Source organism: Purpureocillium takamizusanense, chromosome 4 (genome assembly GCF_022605165.1).
Source record: "Purpureocillium takamizusanense chromosome 4, complete sequence".
Classification (NCBI taxonomy): domain Eukaryota; kingdom Fungi; phylum Ascomycota; class Sordariomycetes; order Hypocreales; family Ophiocordycipitaceae; genus Purpureocillium; species Purpureocillium takamizusanense.
In genome coordinates, this window is record NC_063071.1 from 2,838,237 (window position 1) to 2,858,457 (window position 20,221).

Genomic DNA, 20,221 nt, shown 5'->3' on the forward strand with positions numbered 1-20,221 from the left:
GCCCCCTTCTCGTGTGTGTGTGCGAATGTGTGTGTGTGCTCGCGCTCTGTCGAGTGTATGGCGTACGTTCCTCGCAGAAGGCTTCCCCCCTCTCCCCCCCCTTCGTGTGATACATTTACGCGACAAATATCGTCGCCCGGCAGGATTCATGCGCCGACAAAGAGGATGGTGGCAAGTTCGGCCGCACCCGGTGAGCCGTCACCAAGGGTAGGCGGGTCATCTGCATAGGCCCAGAATTGCTTGGCCGTCTCAAACCACGTTACGCGGCATCCCCCTCGTTTCTTGCAAATCTCACGTCGCGTCTTGTCACGGACGGATTGCTTACCATGCGGGCAACGGGCGTGGCGGTTGCACAGAGCATAGGCATCCCCCATCCATTCTCCGTCCAACCCCCGGTGCGAGGCGCGTCTCGGCGGCAGCAGTGAGGAGGAGCATCATCTCCTGCTGTCATGTCCGAGGTAGTTTCTCGGCAGGCTGCGTCTATGACTGGCTCGTCTTCTGGCGCTGGGCTTCTTCGTGGTTTCGCCGGTGCTGCGGCAGTGAAACTATTGGTCGGGGTCGTCATCCTTCAGCGCGCCGCATCCGTGCATGGAAGTCTGGGCCAGAAAATTCTCTCGTAACAGTAATAGAAAGAGGGCGGGGGGCGCGGCTCTCACCCGTCTGTCCGTCAGGCCGCCGTCCGTTCAGGCCGTCTGGTCCACCAGTCGTCGAGAAAGCGAATTCGCACCTCACTCAGCCTCAGCGTCAGTGGACAGGAGGAGGCAACAGTTACAGTGCCATTCCACATTCCACAGACACACACACACGCCCCCCCCCCCCAAAAAAATATATTGCTCCCGCAACACGAGGCGACGTCCACGCTGTGCATCCAATCGGGTCAATAAGCTTATTCATCCATGTACATGTACGATAACTGTTGTAGGACCCTCTGCCCATGTCGTGCTACGCACATGCCTCGTCTGCCACGACGCCCCAGGAACACGTAACTGATACTTTCGGAGCTCATTGTGACCGGGGGGGGGGGGGCTTGGGCGAACAGCAAGTCCGAAGGCGGGCATCAATGGGACAAGCATTGATCTTACGCGGCTCCTCCATGTTGTCTCGCACCCGCTTCATGTTCGACATCAAGTCCAGACCCGGAGCAGCAGACGGGGCCCCAGCTCATCGAGATTCGTAGGGCAGTTGTCTCTGTCGATCTTCGGAAACATAAGCCGATGGTTACTCGAGCCCTCACGCATGTTTCACTCTTAAAACTAAGCGAGGCTACAGTGCGGAATGCCGGCATCGCCCAGCCAAGGTTTTTTTTTTTTGGCCAAGTCCAAAGTCATATTGCAGTCCTCTGGTACTATGCACTAACTAGTTAGTCCCTTTGATCGCAGCCACGCGCGAACTCATGCAACAACATACCTTTCTAGACTACAATGCAACTAGAGTTGCGCAATAGGCAACAGCAAAGGCTACATACAGACGAACCATGTGGGCCCCCCCCCCCCCCCCCCCTTGCGCCCTTCCTTTCGGACGGTCAAAACGAATAGTCTTGACACGGGCACCTTCTTCCTTGGGGCCAGGCGGCACGCACCAGACGTTTGCCCCCAGCCCCCGGTGCCCTCGGCGCCACATGGTTGGGGTATAGCAGCGTCTGACACGACAGGGTATAGCAACACGATGCCGTAAGACAGTTACGCCCGTGACGTGACGTGGCAGAGCCTTGTTTGACCGGTAAACGTTTTTTGTATGTTCTCTTTTACTCTAGTCCCATTCATCGAGGTCCGTATATTGCCTCTTGCGGGACGGGTTGTCCCGATTCCATGCTGGAAGTTGAGGGCTGTGAAACGACGTGCATGCGTATGTGCGTGCGTATGTCCGTGTCGCCCGGCTCACAACCCATTCGCCGATGCCCCAGCTTCCCACCTCCCCCCTTCCTCCCCTTCCTTCCCCCCCTCCCCTATCTCACCCTCGACTCACACGGGAAGTCGCCGCCGGACGTGCCGAAAGCGAGAAGGAATCGACTAGCAAGGTCCGCGCATCATCCTACCCACGTTCCTTCCACCAAACCATATATCGCCCATGTATACACACACACACACACTCACACTTGTTGTATTGGTAATCGTCAAGCCCGTTCAAAGACTCAACATCACGGAATAGGTTCCGAACAGCGGCAAGGCATCACGCCACGCGGCGACCGCGTCAGCACGGATCCTCTAATGTCCCCGAGAGAACTGAAGCGCGCGTGACGGGACCCCTTCGCGAAGGGCTAACGCTGTGTTCCCCTGCTTCTGCGCCCAGCTGCAAGACAAGCTTATGGCTGAAGTCGCCTGACCAGGTTTTTGTCGAACGAGGCTCCCAAAGTCTTGGTCAGCCAAGAAGACGCTTCGGATCTCTGAGCAGGGGACAGGGGGGAGGGGGGTGTGTGCAGAGGACTATCAGAACGAAACGAAACTAAGACGAATATCCCGTCCGTCTAACTCGACTATGTGCGTGTATATATATCTCTGTCTCTCGATATATATATCTATGTATATATGCCCTCTGCCTGGCCTCGGAGCAACCACGAACCACGAACCTCAACTCAGCGCTCGCGAGTCAACCCTATCCTTGAAGAAAAAAACTCTACATCAGTTTTAGCATCATGGAGCCTGTTGTCCTTGCGTCGACCGCCTTGATGGCCGGGTCCTTTGTGACCTGGAGGTACCTCAACGGCTCCAAGAAAATCACACAGAAGATCCAACCCACAGAACCGTACATGTACGAGCGCAAGGCCAAGCTGGAGCTCGAGGACGAGTTCTGCGAACAGTACAAGAGCCTCTACTACAAACTGCACAACCTCGAACACAACAGCGATGCCCTCCCCGAGGCGAGGAAGCTGCTGCTGTCCTTCTTCTCGGATGTCCTGCAGTCGGAGAGGTTGGGCGGCGAGGACCCGGCCTCGATCCTCGCCATCACAGAGTACACGGAAAAGGCCCTCGAGGACTTTGTCCATGCCCAACTGGAATCCGTGACGACTGAATACCGGGAGTATCTCGCCCGGCGGAAGAACGGCAGCCCCCGCGAGCTGTTCCAAGACGCCACCGACGCGCGCAAGTGGCTCGCGCACAAGGCCCCTCACAAGCTCGTCGACGGCGCGTGGCTGGGACACGTCCACAGGGTCACGTCCCCGTTTGAATATCGCCGGGTCACCAAGGCCGCGTGGCAGGTCCTTTCCGAGGAGCTGGGAGACGGCGACCTGTCGAGGTGCCACGCGTATGTGTTTGAGCGCCTGCTCGAGAAGGTGGGCAGGCCCGTCCCGGAGCCGACGACGCTCGAGTTCATCGAGCAGACGACGGTGACGGACGCGGGGATCTGGCGCTCGGCGCTGGCGCAAATGCTCATCTCGCTGTTCCCCGAGGACTTCCTCCCGGAAATCCTCGGCTTCAACCTGCACTTTGAGATGCTCACCCTGGAGACCCTGCAGGCGTCCAAGGAGCTCCGCGAGGTGAAGCTCGACCCTTACTACTTCACGCTGCACATCACCATCGACAACGCCGACACGGGCCACACCGCCATGGCCAGCCAGATCGTCGCCGACTACCTCCGTCTCGTCACCGAGCGGCACGGGCCCGCCGCCACGCAGCAGGCGTGGAAGCGCATCCAGGTCGGGTTCCTGGTGTCCCAGAACATCCACTCGAGCTACAACGACAAGCTCACCGAGAGGCTCATCAACATCTTCATGGCCAAGGCCATCGCCTCGAACCGCATCCACGACCACTGCACCATGAAGCTCGGCGGCGAGTCGCTGAGCAAGTGGCTCGACCCGACCCTGTTCCACCGTCTCGACTGGCAGGCCAAGTTCCTGACGTGCCTCAAGAACGCGAAGCCCTGGGTCCACAAGGGGAACAGCGGCAAGAGCCGCCTCGTTCGTCAGCTCGTCTGGGGCGGCTCCATGTTCGGTGCCTTTACCGACCGGGAGGTGGTCGTGGTCAAGGACTGGATCGACACTCTTGTGCCCATCGGCCCCGAGGCGTACCAGAACTTCACGGGCAATGACGGCACAGTTGATTCGCCCAAGCCTACGTACTCCAAGGGCGCAGAGCTGTACGCCGAGTTCTCGCGCTCCGTCGACGACGTGCTCGACACGAGCATCCCCCTGGAGCCCCTCGCGCTGGAGCCCGCCAACATCAACGTCGACAAGCTCCTCCCCCTGTGGTTCGCGCAGGCCAATCTGCTCGAGTACATGGTGTCCGTGCCCTGGAACGTGGCCAGCGACGTCGGGTGCGCCATTGTGCGCATCCTCCGAGCCCAGTACGGCTTCCTGCCGGAGCCGCTGGGCGTCGACGGCCTAGACGAGATGAAGCGCGACGACTCGACCGATCTCATCGACATCGGAAACGAGATCCTCTCCCGGCACGACCCGGGGTGCGCGCTCCCTTCGCGCATCGAGGACGTGCTTCAGCGCTGGCCGTCGCCCTTTGCGGAGACGATGCTCATGGCGGCGAAGCGCCCGCAGGACCTCGGGTGGGTTCTCATCGGCATGGCGCAGGCGTTCGTCGAGCTGCACAGCATCATCGCGTCCTCCCCCGTCCTGCTCTCCGGCGTGAAGCGCGAGGCCCTCGAGTCCATCACGACGAGGGAGCAGCAAAGTATGAAGACCTGCATGGACGCCATCTCGAGCGGCAGCCGGGAAGACGTCGACTTCAGGAGGGGCTATCAACTGGCGAAGAAACAGATCCTGTCTTGCGTTGCTTAAGTAAAGGCCCTGAGTAGGGAAGGGCCTGCATCGTTTTTGATGCCGTCATGTTCATGTTGTTTCTTAGAGAAAAAAATTGGGACTTGAGAGAGACTGTTCATGATAACCAAGGCAACTGGTCGTTCACAGACTGAACTAGAAAAAAAAGCGCCTGATTCTTTAGCCTGATTTCTTTAGTACTTATTTATTACAATGTCAAAGTTTGGCCCTGAGCTGAGCGCAAGAACATGATGTGTTGTGCTTTCAATCGGAGCCTAAGCCCTTCATGCCTCGTGGGCATAGTCGTACTGGCTCCATGGGCGGGAATCACTTTCTCAAGTCTGATACACGCAATTATTGACTGACCAGAGCTTTGCATGTGGTGCTAGGATCATCATGCCCTGCACATCCGGCCATCGTTTCCAACGTTCCAAGCCTCGCTTCCCACACCCTTGAGCGTATAAAGAACACTCTCAGGATCCCACTTGCGCTTAACGGCCAGCAGCTTCTCGTAGCTAGCCCCGTAAAACGTCTGCTGCCAGTTCGGCTGCCTAAAGTCGGCCTCGTTCATGTACGACCCGCTGCCGGGCGTGACGCGCTCCATCTGCGGCATAAACTCCTCCGTCATGCGACGCTGCGCCGCCTCCATGTCCGACCACGGCGCCGTCGAGTCCCAGTCCGTGATGAGCTGCAGCTGGACCAGCGTGGAGCGCCACACCGGGTTGACCGCGTTGTCGGCGCCGCCGGCGGGCTTGTTGGCGTAGGCGGCGGCGCTGCCGACGGCGAGGATGCCGTTGGCCGTCAGGTTGTTGACGACGCGGACAAAGGCGCCGCGGCTCGCGTCGTCCTCGAGGACCCGGCGGGGGATCAGGCGTCCGCCGAACTGGTACCGCTCGACCTCGAAGCTCCCCTGGGGGAGGGGCCCCATGTAGCGGTCGTAGTGGTCGCGGTAGGAGAGCTCGCTGTACGCAACCGGCAGGGCGATGCCAATGTCCTTGAGCGCCGCGGTGAAGGGCTGCAGGACGACGTCGCGGACGTGAGCGGCCGTCGAGTTCCACAGGGTCAGGGGCTTGAGCACCAGCATCTGCTGGTTCGTGTAGAAGACGACCATGGCGCCATTGTCCACCATCTTGGGCAGCAGCTCGTAGAACTTGGCCAGGGCGGCCTGGAACTTCTCAGGCGTGGTAGTGGGCGCGAGCAGTTGGAAGGCCGCGCCTCCGACCGTCGCCGCCTTGTGCGCACGAACCGTCACTCCCACGACGACGCCGTAGTTGCCGCCGCCGCCGCCGCTCAGCGCCCAGTAGAGGTCCGCGTTCTTTGTTGGCGACGCTGTGACGGTGCGACCGCTCGTCGTGACGACCTGGAAAGCCAACGTCTGGTCCGAGGCGAGACCAAAGGCGGTGCTGAGCGCAGAGTGCCCGCCCCCCTGGATGAAGCCGCCGGCGAGACCGACCGTCGCGCACTCGCCCGTCACCACCGCGAGGCCCTGCTTGTGCGCCGCCTCGATGATCTCATACCCGATGACGCCCGCGCCGACGCTGGCTGCCGGTCCGGAGTAGTGCTCGTCCGACCAGTCGGCAAAGGACACGGCCTTGAGGCCCTGGGTCCAGATGGAGAGGGCGCCGGCGCCGGTGGAGCGGCCGAAGAAGCTGCACGACAATTGTCATCAGTACTCATTATTCCCCCTTCCCCCTTTCCCCTGCGCAGTGTGGGCACTCCACAGCAGCTTGAATGAACGATGGGGGGCAACATACTCGTGGCCCGTGTTGCGGACGACGACGCGGAGGTTGTGCTCCTTGGCAAAGCGCAGAGCGGCTGCGACGTCTGCGTTGCACTTGACCTTGACGGCGTAGCTGACGTAGTTGCCAAGCACGCAGGGCTTCGTCCTATCGGTGAACGGATCGCAGCTCTGATTTGCGAAATACGTCTGCATCACCGACGACGATGACGGAATACTGTTGCAACCCTCGGGTTAGCGCTCCCAACTCCCATTTGCCTCGGTGGCGGGCGACCGGGCCTCCCCAAGCTGCTAGCAAGCAGCCCGGGTGGACGGACGGCATCTAATGCCCGCGATAGATGATAAAAAACGCACTGAGTGAGAGGGTTCTTCCAGCTTGCCTGCAGCGCCGCGCACGCGGCGGCATCGTAGGTCGGGTCGTGGCACGGCGACCCGATAGGCACCGTGGCGACGAGCCTGCCCCCGACGGTGGCATTAAGCTTTGCCCAAGTGCCGTCCGAGGGCCAGCAGGCGTCTCCCGGTAGGCACCGACACGACGTGGACGTGGACGTGGACGTGCCCGAGGCGGCCGCGTTGTCGGCGTCGGCCAGAGCACCAGGAGCTTGGGCCGCGAGCAAGGCCGCCGCCGCAGCCTGCACCAGCGACGTGAGCTTCATCTTATTTGTCTGATCGTCGTCTGACGGGCGGATGACACCCGGGGCCTGCTGGTGCGCGAGAGGTAGAGACAGAGAGAGAGAGGTCTGTGGTTGCTGACGTGGGATGCACACGGGGGCTCGAGCTGCTGCCGGTGCGCTGCGCTACATGTACGGACTCATGGAGGTATTCATACTCGGCGGTCGCGGACGGCCGTTGGAGAGCTTCTTCTCCTTTCTTGTGCGCTCCTCCTCCTTTTCCCGTGGACTCTGGAGACCCCTTCCAGCCCGGCCCGTTGGAGACTGGAGGCTAGACGGCACGGAGCGGCGGGCGGCATGCCGTTAGTAGTACTAGTAGGTCCGGTCGCGCCGGAGATGAGTCTTGATGTTCTCTGGAGTCTGGAGTCTGCAAGCCCTTCCCGCCGGCGGCAGTGGCAAGTTGGTGGTAGTAGTACGTGGTACAAACGTGCGCACATACACACATACATGCATGCATACCCGTCAAAGATCCCTCGGCTTCATCGCATCTTTGCCCATCAACCGGGGCCCGCCGCCTTACCCGACGCGGGATCTGACCGACGACCAGGGGCGGGGCCGCAGCTCTTGAGCCTCCTGTCACATGGACTTGGGGCATTTGGGACCCGTTGTTGCAACAGGGGCTCGAGCGACACTAGTTCGTAGTAGTTAACTAAGTACGTAGTAACCAACATCTTGGACCGGCTCGAGTCGTCCGTCCCTTGAACCGTCTGTCTGCAAGGAATATTCGGGGCTCTCGCTGGTTCAACGTTGGGCGCGCGCAACGCTGTGCCGGGAATAGATGCCGGGCCTGGCCGCAAGTTGGTTCCCCAAGTCCCCCAAGTAGGGCGCCCGTAAACCCTTCCTGGACTATCCCCCGAGAGAAGCTCCAATCGGCCAACCTCGAAGGCGTATGGCGGTTCCAGAATTCGCAGTAGATTCGGCCAAGGGGAGGCGGGAGGCGGAGGGGGGGGCTTTCGGTCCCATAAATCTCCATTCCGCGACACCAGACTCATCAGGACGCCAACGACAGCCCGCCATCAGTCAAGTGTCACCACATCACTCACCACCGCCGCCGTCGCCCTGCCGCGTTAGCTCAGGGCACGCTTCACACACACACACACAAGTTCACCATCAGGACGTGCTTAGTGCAACGCGTGGTGGACCAGACCCTAACCGATCATCACCGGCTGATCTCTCTAGCCCCTTCTCGGTCCCAAGAGTCGGGAACACCAGCGGCCATCTGGCGGGTTTCGGACTGTGTCTGGAGGGGCAAGGCAAATCAAATAATAAACTGCTCGCCATGCCCACCCCAGCTAACCCCAACGATGAGGAGGAGAAGACTGGGCTCTCACGAGACAGTCGCAAGACGGCCACCTCTATTTTCTTTCTTTCCCCAGCCAGCTTGACTCCTTCACCCATCATTGAATCGGCCATGAAGTGCTAGAGTCGAGTTCAAACCAAGAACCACCGCCACGATGCCACTGTCTCTTCGCGGGGTCTTGCCCCTACTCCTCGCCATGCTGCTCATGGTGACATGCCAGGCGCAACATCAACAAGACATTGGGGTTTCCATGCGAGCAGCGTCTCCCTTGGCTGGATACCCCGAGTGTGCAGTGGGTCGGCCCCCTGCTGCCCATGCTCTACTCTCCTCTCAACATGCCGATTCGAACTGCTGCTAACGATCTGGCGATAGGCGAAATGCATCCTGGTAGCCATGGGAGGCGGGCTCTGCAGTCCCACGGACAACAAGTGCATCTGCACAGATCAGACGTTCCAGCACAACGTCACGGCCTGCGTGTCGTTCGGCTGCACCATCCCTGAAGCCTTGGGTGCGTATTCTCGACCGCGGCACGAAGCATCTTCGTTCTTGGCGGGCAAGCGGAACTGACAAGTCCAACTCTATGCCCCTCTCAGTCACGCAAAATGCCAGCCTCACCAGGTGCGGCGTCACGCCTCGCGACCGCGGCCAGGAGCTCATCACCGTCACCGCCGTGCTCGCCTCCCTGGCCGCCGCCTTCATCGTCACGCGCTTCGCCTACAAGCTCCTCGTCGCGCGCCTCGACCTCGGGCTCGACGACGTCTTCGTCCTCGCCACCATGGTCTCGGCCGTCCCCAGCGCCATCATCACCAAGTTCGGCACCGTCCCCAACGGCCTCGGCCGCGACATCTGGACCCTGACGCCGCAGCAAATCACAAACGTCGGCAAGTACTTTTACGTCATGGCCTGGCTGTACTTTTTGCAGACGGCCCTGCTCAAGCTGTCGTTTGTCTCCTTCTTCATGCGCATCTTCCCGGCCAAGGAGGTCCAGCGGCTCCTCTGGGGCACGTTTGCGTTTGTGACGGTCTGGGGCTTTGCTTTCATCATCACGTCTATTTTCCAGTGCCGCCCCGTGCATTACTTTTGGACAAAGTGGGACGGCATGCATGCGGGCTCCTGCGCTAATGCCAATGCCATCACCTGGTCCAATGCTGCCATGAGCATCGCGCTGGACCTGTGGATCCTTGCGATCCCGCTGTGGCAGCTTCGCAACCTCAAGATGCACTGGAAGAAGAAGGTCGGCGTGGCGCTCATGTTTTGCGTCGGCACATTGTAAGTTACATCATCTTGCACGCGAAGAAGGACGCGGGCCATGTAGCTTTCATGTTGAACTGATGCTAACCATTGCCCAGTGTGACAGTCGTCAGCATCATCCGACTCCGGTCGCTCGTCAACTTCGCCGCCACGGCCAACTCGACCTGGGAATTCTACGACGTATCCCTCTGGTCGACGATTGAGATTTGCATCGGCGTCATATGCGCCTGCCTCCCCACGATCCGCCTGCTCCTCGTGAAGCTCATCCCGGCGCTCGCCGGCTCGACCCAGCGGAGCAACTACTACCGCTACGGCACCGGAGGCAACGCGAGCGGCCGCGGGCGGTCCTCCAAGACGGCCACGTCGAGCAACCACCAGACCACTGTTCGCGCCGACTCGGCCAGCCGAGCGCAGTCCGATCACGACAGCGCCGCGGAGGAGCCCCAGGGCATCTTGTTCCAAAAGTCCTACACGGTGCAGTACAGCGACAATGACGAGGCGAGCCTGGTTGCGATGAGGGATCTGGAGGCAAAGGCGCCGCCGAGCAGGAGGTAGGAGTGGAATGACTTTGACGAATCGATGTCTTTAGACGGACCGGCCCAATAGACTAGTTTTTGTTTTTTACAGCGAAAATTCAGCCGCCGCTGATGCTGCATGTATGTCACGATGGATTGCCTTTTGATGCTGCAATATTTCGGGGTGGTAACCTTTACAACTTCTCCCAAGGCACACGTCGTCTGGCACCCACGGCTGCCCTGTCGGATTCGCCCTTGCTCGTGCGGTAAAGCGGTATGTTGCACACAGGAGTAGCGAGTCACCTTGTTTAGTTTTGCTCGCCAATTGCCAAGCCATTTGGCTGGCCTGCGTCGAGGGGGCTGGACGTGCTGCAGAGCTCGAATCTCCGCCAGCTTCAGCACGATAGGATCATGGTATCACAAAGCACTAAGAAACGCAAACAACCCAAGTCTATGACACAAGTGCCAAGGACGAATCTCCTCACCGTCTTTACGTGTATAAGCGCTTACAAACCCCAGCGCTGTGCGCAAAATCCCCGCGCGAATAGCCTCACCTTCAATACCCGCGATAAGGCGGACGATTCATTCTGTGGGCAGACACTTGCGGTGAAGAAACGCCACATTCGATCGGCGACAAATGCGTGTACGACGATCCGGGCCAACGGCACTTCAACAACATCGAGTCGGCATTTCAAAGAGGCAGGTCCGTGCCTGGTACATAGAGTTCAGCCTTACGTGTTAATGCCTGGCGATCGAGCACAGACCTTGTCACCATGCCTCCCACTTCGGAGAGTTTTTAGTACAGCACGGTCTGCCTCCGGTACACGTTCATTGGCTCAGCGCATCGGTTTCTGCTAGTCATGGACACGTGCCGTTCATGTTTCCGCTGCCAGTGGAAGAGAGCCGAGAGACTACCCGCAGCAACATCAAGTCGCCCAATTACGGGATTGCCCTGTCTGAGACCTATCGATATAAGGATATAGTAAAGCCGTTGTGATCAATAACGGGGGGGCTGGGAGGCTTTCCATTACGACTCTTCTTTCTCCATGAGCTCACATGATTGATCGCTTCGATGCGCCTACCAACTTCAATACTTTGTACACGTGCATGCGATGCAACGTCTTGTGTGCAGGGATCCGGCGATGACAGAGGCTCCATCTCAAGGCCAATGCAACCGGACATGCATGTAAAAGGTACTTTGTAAGGCCTTGACATTGAATTGGAGAGCCAAGAACACAGCACGTCTGGTCTGGTCTTGTCTGAGTGCTAGACATGGGCCACGACGATGAACACTAGATTGCTCATCACCCCCGCACGTGCCCGCTCTTGGGGTCAGCCGAGGCTGCGGAGACGTTAGGGCTCAGTAGACCAAATGAGAAAATTAGGATCATTGCCAGTGACCGTTGCGAGCAACCAACTACACCAGGCACGCGGCACCCTATTGGACGCGGTGGTTCATGCTGCTGGTGAGATGAGACGCTGTGTTTGTATAAAGGGCCGGGCCGCGCAAAGACCCAACGCAACGGAATGCTGCGCCGCAAAAGAAGAAACAAGACGTGTGCGTGATTGGTGCGTTGTTTGTTCAGATGTAGTAACGCCTGAAGATTGATGTGGGTTGATGGAACATGACCAGACAGAATACGACTGGGAGCCAGGTCGTTCCGTTCCGTTGATCGGCGTCTGATGATTAGAAAACAGACAATCTATCCATTCACAACGGGATACGTATGTTACTATACGACGTCAGTTACTTCAATAGTACGTGTAAAGAATCGCGCGGAGCAAAAAAAGTGCACAGCGATGAACCCCGTCTCCCGACCCGCTCGCTCGCCCGCTCTTACTACGCGCATCGGAGCTGAAGAGAGGGCTTTATCTCTTAAATCAAGTTGCTCTTCGAGGGCACTGCCCCGCGGCGGAGTGCTGCTACCTTGCTACAGTCGTCCATCTCCGCGCATCGATGCAGTAACGAGCATCCATCAGGAGTGCAACGCTGTAGGAGCATTATGTTTGATGATGCATAGAGAATGATGCTGAGGGACTTGGCGTCCGAGGAGACATGCCAGCCGTGGAGAGGGTGAAGACGATCGATCGTGGGCTTCAGTCTCAGCCCCGAGTACTTTTGCGTCTGCGTCTGGTAAGGCGATAGAAACGCTTTCCACTACTACCTAGCGCGCATAGTGAGTTCAACAAGACGATTGAGCGGTGTGTAAGAAGGAGAGGCTCCGGGCTGGTTGAGACACAATCATGTAGAGTGTATTACACGTGTTGAGCCGGCCAACACGAAGAACCCTCCATCCCAGCCAACGCCTCTTGTTGCGGCTCCCGATTCACACCCGATTGACTTTCCGTCCCGAGGCACAAGCTCAACTGCGACGACTAGCCAAGTCGGCTTCGGTTCGATGAACGTCCCGGCAGAACGCATAACGACCCATAACCCATGACGCCGACGCGGAGCATCAAATGAGGCCGCGACTCCATCCAGTCCGGCGGGACGGCGTTATGTGCCTCATCTCCCCTCCATGTCCAGCGCCGCTAAAAACGGCACGCGAGATGACATCCGCTTACGAATTTCTTTGCGCTTGCCTTGGAGGTCGCAGCAGGCGGTGGTGGAGTACGTATATGTACCGTTGGGGGGGCGGCGGCGAGGGTGGTTGCATTGGCGCCGCGCCAACCGCACTGGGGAGATGATGGGCGATGGGACATGCATCGAGGCGGGCTTCCTCCATGCGGGAAAGATGAAGGAAACATGGTTTACTCATACTACTACTGCCGCTGCTGCTGCTGCCGCTGCTGCTGCTGCTGCTGCTGCTGCTGCTGCTGCTGCTGCTGCTGCTGCTGCTGCTGCTGCTACGTACGTTGCGGAGATGGAGAGACGGCGATCTACGCTTCTGGTGCCGCGGAATCATAAGTAGCCCGGCGGCCGCTACATGTATTCCTCGAAATCAATGTCTCGCCCGGGTCCAGTCCAGTCCAGACTTCAAAGCAGCGAGGTCGACAACGGGTTCAAGCTGTCCGTCCTTGTCTGTCTGTCGTCTTGATCCAGGCTCTTCAGTCGCGCGCTCCTGACTCCTGACTCCTGACGCCGCTGCCCGGCACCGGCCCTCACCATGCGCTTCTTCACCGTCTCAACCCTCCTCGCCCTCCTCCCGGGCCTCTCCTCGGCCGTCCACCTCACCGGCTATGACTTCATCGTTGTCGGCTCCGGCGCCGGCGGAGGGCCCCTCGCCGCCCGCCTCGCCCTGGCCGGGCACAAGACGCTGCTCCTCGAGGCAGGCGACGACCAGGGGCAAAACACAAACTACACCGTCCCCGCGTACTCGGCGCGCGCGTCCGAAGACGGGGCCCTGGCGTGGGATTTCTTCGTGCGGCACTACGCCGACGATGCCCGCCAGGCGCGCGACTACAAGACGTCGTACCGCACCAAGGAGGGCGGCATATACACGGGCCTGAGCCCCCCCGCGGGCGCCGAGATGCTCGGCACGCTGTATCCCCGGACGGGCACCCTCGGCGGGTGCACGACGCACAACGCCCTCGTGGCGATATACCCGCACCGCTCCGACTTTGAGCACATCGCCTCGCTGACGGGCGACGCGTCGTGGTCCCCCGACAACATGCGCAAGTACTTTGTGCGCATGGAGCATAACCGCTACCTGCTCCCGCTTCTCGCAAAGAGCAAGGGCCACGGCTTCGACGGCTGGCTGTCCACGGAGACGGCGCCCCTGACCATCCCGCTCGAGGACCCCCAGCTGCTCAGCCTCGTGCTCGGCGGCACGTTTGCGCTCGGCAACTACACCCACACGATCTTCAACCTCGCCTCGGTACTCGCCGGCGACGCCAACGCCGACTCGGCCGCCCGCGACAGGGACGGCGGGTACTACATGATCCCCATCTCGGCGGGCGGCGGCGTGAGGGTCGGGTCCAGGGACTTTGTCGTCACGGTCCGCGACGCCAAGAACGCGGACGGCAGCAAGAAATACCCCCTGGACGTGCGGCTCAACGCGCACGTCACCAAGATTCTGTTTGACGAGAGCGGTGACTCAGAGCCACGCGCCACGGGCGTAGAGTTTCTCGACGGACAGTATCTCTACAAGGCGAGCCCGCGGCATCGGGCGGGCGACAAGGGCACCCCCGGCTCCGCCTCGGCCAAGCACGAAGTCATCATCGCGGGCGGCGCGTACAACTCCCCGCAGCTCCTCAAGCTGAGCGGCGTGGGGCCCGCGGCCGAGCTCTCCCGCTTCGGCATCAAGGTCGTCAAGGACCTGCCCGGCGTCGGCACCAACCTGCAGGACCATTACGAGGTCGTCGTGCAGGGCAGCGTGCCCAAGGACTTTGCCGCGCTCAAGGGGTGCACCTTCAAGGACGACCCTGCCGAGGACGCCTGCCTGAACCGCTGGCAGCATCCCGTCCTCAACAACCGCGGCACCTACGCCTCCAACGGCCTGGCCGTGTCCATGCTCTTCAAGTCCTCCGCGTCGGCCACCCCCGAGTACGACGCCTTTGTGTTCGGCGGGCCCGTCAACTTCCGCGGCTACTTCCCCGGCTATAGCATCAACATCACCGCCCGGCACGACACCTTTAGCTGGGCGATCCTCAAGTCCCACCCGCGCAACACCGCGGGGTCCGTCACCCTGCGCTCCGCCGACCCCCTCGACGTCCCGGACATTGTCTACAACTACTTCGACACGGGCGTCGGCGACGCGGCCGCCGACCTCCAGGCCCTGCGCGAGTCCATTACCCTTGCCCGCGATGCCTTTAAGCGCCAGCTCGTGCCTGTTAAGGAGATACTGCCCGGTTCCGAGGTCAAGTCCGAGGAGCAGATGGACGACTACATCAGGGACACGGCCTGGGGGCACCACGCAAGCTCGACCTGCCCCATCGGACGCGCGGACGATCCCATGGCCGTCCTCGACTCTAGCTTCCGAGTCTATGGAGTCAAGGGCCTCAGGGTCGTGGACGCGAGCGTCTATCCGCGGATTCCGGGCACCTTTACCGCCGTGTCGACGTTCATGGTCGGTGAAAAGGCGGCAGACGTCATTTTGAGCCAGATGGCAAAGTGAAGGAAGCAACATTTATGCAGAGACGCGGTGATACTGGCTACATACACATAGATTTGTCTTAATGTACTACTTTGTTTAAGCCAACGAGCTTAAGCAGCGCAAACAACATATTTGTCCGCTCCGAGATGATACCAATGTGTGCATGGAATCAACTTCGAGCGAGTCCTTGGCCAAACGCGGGAGTCCAGTCGCGTGCCCATAGACAGCTGCACATTACGGCTGTAGCCAGAGATACGAAGTAGGAGGAATGCAGCCATGGCATTGCGAACCCAACCTGCGCCCTACAAGGCCGCGACTGAGGCTCAACAGCTCATCTGCCGGGCCTTGACTTCCGAGACACTGATCGACATCGATCGTGCAGTAACCCGGCCATTGTGGGCGGAAATAGGACAGTGATGCGACAGCCACGCCTGGGATACTAGACGTAATATACATGGTAGCCACTAATCGCAGGCTCTGACGATAGGGAGCAATTTGCTTCACTAACATGTAGACACACGTCACAATCACAAGCACCAGACATTGACACCAATCACGGAACTCATGAAACAGTTTTGATTGACGCCCCCTGTGCTCTGAGCCCAATTTTATCTGTCTTGATTCCCAGAAGCATCCCATGCGTGTCATTGATCCCATAAACCCATCATGAAAAGGAAAACCCAAAAAAAGGCCGGCGGGAGAGTATATATGTCTCTCTCCCATAACGAGTGTACAAGAAGTGAAGAAGGGGGGTGAAAGAAGAACTGGGGCCCGGGAAAGAACAAAACGCAATTCCGGTCCTCCCATGTTCTTTACTTTAGACAGCGGCGTAGACCTGGCCGGGAGAGCTCAGGCTGGTGGCGCTCGACATGAGCTTATCGTTGGCGACCATGAAGTACGAGTAGCCGTGGAGGTAGTCAAGGGACTCGAGCTTGGGGATGACCTTCTTGAGGAAGCTGCCTTCGTCGCCGGCGGTGGGCGCAAACTCGGTGAGCCAGAGGGGCCTGCCGCCGCAGGCCTTGTGGGCGGCCTCGAGGTGGGTGAAGAGGGTGTCGGCGTACTCGGCGGGCGAGTACCAGTGGACGTTGCAGAAGTCGACGGGGCACTTGCTGCTGCCGTCGCAAGCGGCCATGAACTCCTTGAGCCACTCGACGCCCTCGTGGGGGTTGCCGCTGTTGGTGATGGAGGGGGCGCCGATGGGCACGCGGCCGGCGTACTTGCTCATGTACTTGGCGTGGGCGGCGGCGGCGGTGGTGGGCGGCATGTTGGCCTGGCCGCCGTTGTCGCACTCGTTGAAGCTGAAGAGGGCCTTGGCGCCGTTGGCAATGGCCTTTTCGGCGTCGGCGTCCCAGTTGGCGGTGAAGGCGGGACGGTCTCCCCACAGCGTGGGGATGAAGTTGAGGTTCTTGTTGAGGGAGCCCGGGTTGGAGCCCCAGTTGTACGCCCACGAGCACGCCTTGCACGTGCCGCCAAAGATGTTGGCCATGCCCGGGTCGTTGTACGCGATGCCGCGCTTGCTGGTCAGGCTGCTCTTGGAGCTACCGCCGTTGCCACCGGCAGACGGCGCCGCCGCCTTGGAGGGGCTAGCAGCGGCGGGGGTCGGTGCAACCTGCTCCTTGACCGGAGGCGGCGGCGGCGGCGGGTGGCTGACCTGGGCGTTGACGACGGGCTTGGCCGACGTGAGGAGCGTTGTCGGCGCAGCAGGCGGCGGAGGAGGCGGCGCGGCCTTCTGCGGCGCTGGCGAAGGCGCGGGGGGAGCGTTGTTGACGACGTAGTTGGTGGCCGCGGGCTTGGAGTCCTGCTTGCCGCCCTCGGTGACAAAGGCGGTCTCGTAGACGGTGACCCAGTGCGTCACCATGTCGCGCTTGTCGGCGGCGGCGGCGTCGGCGGCACGGTGCAGGTGGCGGTGCGAGTTGAAGGCCAGGGCCTGCTCGGCGAGGCCGGCAACGGCCGCGAGGGCGACGAGGTTTTTGGTGTACATGGCGTGTGTAAAGAGGCGCGAGCTTATATCGTTGATGAGTGTGTTGCTGCGAATATGTCTCAGGGACGTCAACGGTGCAAAAGGATTTGAGGTGCTAGCTTTCGGCGGTTGTCGTAAAAGGGCGTGTGTTTTCCAAGATGGCACAGGTTCGTCTGAAGTTGTGTATCAAAGGCAGAGAACAATGGCAATCTTGAGATGAGAAAGGATCGGAATGAGTCGGCACGGCCGGCGGCGGGTGGTGACAAGGAGTGATGTGCGGTCTTTCAAAGACGCGGGGATGAAGAGAGAGAGAGAGAGAGGCAAGTCGAAGCTAGCGACCGGTCAAAGGAACGGAGCACTCGATATGAATGAGAGGAACAAAAAAGGTTAAAAGAAGAAGGAAGGAGGAAGAGGAAGAGGAGGAGGGAGAGGGAACAAAAGAGGAACACGAACCAGGGCCAGGCCAGGCCAGGGAAACAATCCGTCCACCGGCTGGAAGAGCGGAAACACGACCAGGGTGAAGAGGAGGCGTGGCACTGCGTAGTTACTACCAGTACAGTATAGTATAGTACAGTACTTTGTACTCCGTAGTAGTCCACTTCTTGGTTAGTCCCGGGGGGGTTTGCTCGGCCGCCCGCTTCGTGTGATAAAAAAGGTCGCGGACTCGCGGCAGAAGGGGGTATGGGGGGTCTGTCCGTCTGGTGGCGGCATGGCGGCGTCTGGTCTGGTGGGTGGCATGGCGGGTGTGTGGTGGTGGCACTGGGTGATGTGGGACTCCTTGGGATCACGGCCCCTTGCTGATGCCGCCCACATGCACCCTCATCAACCCTGATGTGACCTGACCTGACCTGACGGAGCCAGAGGGGAAGCTTGTTGCAAGCCCATCCAAGATGCCCGCCCGCCCGGCCACTCACCGGCGTCGAGGGTGACGCCGCCAGCGTTCCCTTTCTCCACCCCGGCGGAACACGACATGCGGCACTACGAGGGCGACGACGACGATGCCGCGGGTCAACAAGTGCGTGCCACAGCAGTACGTAGCAGTAGCAGTAGTAGCAGTAGTAGTAGCACCAAAGAAGCAGGTACGAAGCACGTGCATACGCATATGCGAGAAACGAGGCGCCGAGTCGGAGGGCTCCACGATGCCAGCAGCTGCCCGTTTGTGCTCCTCATCTGATCGAAATGCCTGGCTGGCCTGGTCCGGGTCTGGGTTGGGCCGGGCGCCGCGCCAGCTCCTCTCAAGGAAGCGTGTGTGGATTGGCCATTATGCCCAGCCAGCCCATCCATCATCCGCCAAGGGGAGCCTCTCTCCGCCTCCCACCGGACGGACGCGCAATGGGGTCTTGGTGCTGCTGGTGGGCCGCAGCAGCAGCAGCACCGGTAACAAAGTCGCGCAAGGCGGCACCCATACGGACAAGCATAAGCATGTAGGTACGTACATAGAATACGAGTTGCCCGTGCCCGGCATAGATGGCATGTATGGACAAGTACTGTACAGTTCATGTAGGTAAACGCACAGCGAGGTGGTCAGCAGCAGCCGCCCCTTCACCTCAATAGGTAATGTCCATACCAGCCGCCGCCGCCGTAAGCCCTTGCTTTGTCGTCCTACTAGTAGCAGCATCAATCCCCTGGGAGACTGCTCCGAGTTTCATGGCCCGGCATAGCCCGTCAGGAATTGCGCCAAGAAAGGTTATCCCAGTGGGAAAATAGCCAGCCAGGGCGGGCGCCGCCGCCTGGCATGGACGCATCATCAGACCAGCTGAGAGAGAGAGAGGGAACCCTTGATACTAGTACTAATTTCCTCCATCTATGTATGTAGGTAGACTCTCCGGCACGGACGGCGGGCGGGCGGCGGCACTCGACAGCCGCTCATCCGGCACGGCTTCCTAACGTATCAAGATGTGAGACACTCTCGGATGTAGACGCCGTGGCTTCAAACTTGGCGCCGTGGGCCACGATCGCCGCCGGAGCGAAACACGGGCTACAGGGAATGTTCCAGAGGCCAAACAAAGGGCCATCCAGCCTCTCTCTCTCTCTCTCTCTATTCCTTTGTCCTTCTTGCTTTTAAACTTTCCCTCCATTCTTCCCTCACGGCCTCAACTCTAGACTTGGCATTCATCCTCCATCTCAGCTTTCTTCCCTCGCCAGCCCCCCTTCTCGCATCACATCCACATGCCATATTGAGGCCAAGGAAGGCCTCGACCTAGTGAGGGGGGCATCCAAACTTTCTCCACTATGGCCCGATCCCCAACGACGCCGTCCGGCGCGCTGGTGCTGGCGCTGGTGCTTCTTTCTTAGCGCCAGGGGCAGGGGGTCGGTCGGTCCCCGGGGGGGGGGGGACAGACGCTTGGGCTTGGGCTTGGCTTGGGACAGCACGCACCGGCGGCGGCGGCGCAACGGCGGCTCGGTCTCCAGATCTTGACGGCGCGAAAGCGAAAGGGGCATGGGTCCCCCCCCCCCCCGCTCACCCACCACCACCTTCGTCGTCGTCCAATCCCTCACAGGTGGGGGGAGGGCCGGCGTCAGGCACGGCCGCAAGGAACAGAGCTGTGGTTGGGCCACGGACCCGGTGGCACCCGCATGATGGGCCGGAGACCGGAAAGCTCGTGCCCACAGGGGGGAGGGGGGCGGCCAGTCGCCAGGCAGCCCAGCCATCCATCCAGTCGACCAGTGCGTGCGTGCGTGCGCGCGTGCGAGCCATGGATGAGCCTGGCGCTTTGTCGTGTCGGTGGAGAAACGACACGACATCCATGTGGAGGTCGTGGACGAGGGCGGGCGGACGGGTTGACAGTCGGGTTGACAAGTAACTACAGCACTTACGAGTCGTCGACGAGCAGCATCACGAGGAGGATGAGGAGGAGGACGGGTGAGATGGATCAATGGAGGACGCAGATCGAGCGGTGGGCGGCAGTTTGGGGTCGCCCGGCCCCCTCCCCATCCTTTCACCGGACACGTCGAACCAACGCGCGGCCCAATTGGGAATCACAGCCACCCATCCACCCACGGCTGATGGTGAAACGAGGTGTTTTGGAAGCCAGCCCGCTACAA

The 20,221-nt window shown here is 60.2% G+C and overlaps 5 protein-coding genes across 6 annotated transcripts; 3 read left to right on the plus strand and 2 right to left on the minus strand.

Moving 5' to 3' along the window:
* Positions 1–1,199: 1,199 nt before the first annotated feature.
* JDV02_005518 (uncharacterized protein) lies at positions 1,200–4,935 on the plus strand. Its single transcript, XM_047986825.1, has 2 exons — positions 1,200–1,476; positions 1,659–4,935. Exon 2 carries the CDS (start codon positions 2,633–2,635, stop codon positions 4,724–4,726), a length of 2,094 nt encoding a protein of 697 aa, XP_047842808.1. The 5' UTR covers positions 1,200–1,476; positions 1,659–2,632; the 3' UTR covers positions 4,727–4,935.
* An 81-nt stretch (positions 4,936–5,016) lies between these two features.
* Positions 5,017–7,495, minus strand: JDV02_005519 (uncharacterized protein). 2 transcript variants are annotated; one of them, XM_047986826.1, is made up of 3 exons: positions 6,798–7,495; positions 6,460–6,660; positions 5,017–6,354 (listed from the first exon to the last, which is right to left on the minus strand). In XM_047986826.1, exons 1-3 carry the CDS (start codon positions 7,097–7,099, stop codon positions 5,100–5,102), a joined length of 1,758 nt encoding a protein of 585 aa, XP_047842809.1. In that variant the 5' UTR covers positions 7,100–7,495; the 3' UTR covers positions 5,017–5,099. The 2 variants fall into 2 exon arrangements, with proteins under 2 accessions (XP_047842809.1, XP_047842810.1); XM_047986827.1 differs by having other exon boundaries at positions 6,460–7,495.
* A 677-nt stretch (positions 7,496–8,172) lies between these two features.
* JDV02_005520 (uncharacterized protein) lies at positions 8,173–10,304 on the plus strand. The gene is made up of 4 exons (XM_047986828.1): positions 8,173–8,706; positions 8,787–8,922; positions 9,008–9,683; positions 9,764–10,304. The coding sequence occupies exons 1-4, from the start codon at positions 8,569–8,571 to the stop codon at positions 10,218–10,220; spliced, it is 1,407 nt and encodes a 468-aa protein (XP_047842811.1). The 5' UTR covers positions 8,173–8,568; the 3' UTR covers positions 10,221–10,304.
* A 2,756-nt stretch (positions 10,305–13,060) lies between these two features.
* JDV02_005521 (Choline dehydrogenase) lies at positions 13,061–15,341 on the plus strand. The gene has a single exon (XM_047986829.1). It carries the CDS (start codon positions 13,288–13,290, stop codon positions 15,235–15,237), a length of 1,950 nt encoding a protein of 649 aa, XP_047842812.1. The 5' UTR covers positions 13,061–13,287; the 3' UTR covers positions 15,238–15,341.
* A 435-nt stretch (positions 15,342–15,776) lies between these two features.
* On the minus strand, positions 15,777–17,821 carry JDV02_005522 (uncharacterized protein). Its single transcript, XM_047986830.1, has 2 exons — positions 17,630–17,821; positions 15,777–17,507 (listed from the first exon to the last, which is right to left on the minus strand). The coding sequence occupies exon 2, from the start codon at positions 17,195–17,197 to the stop codon at positions 16,034–16,036; it is 1,164 nt and encodes a 387-aa protein (XP_047842813.1). The 5' UTR covers positions 17,198–17,507; positions 17,630–17,821; the 3' UTR covers positions 15,777–16,033.
* Positions 17,822–20,221: the final 2,400 nt, after the last annotated feature.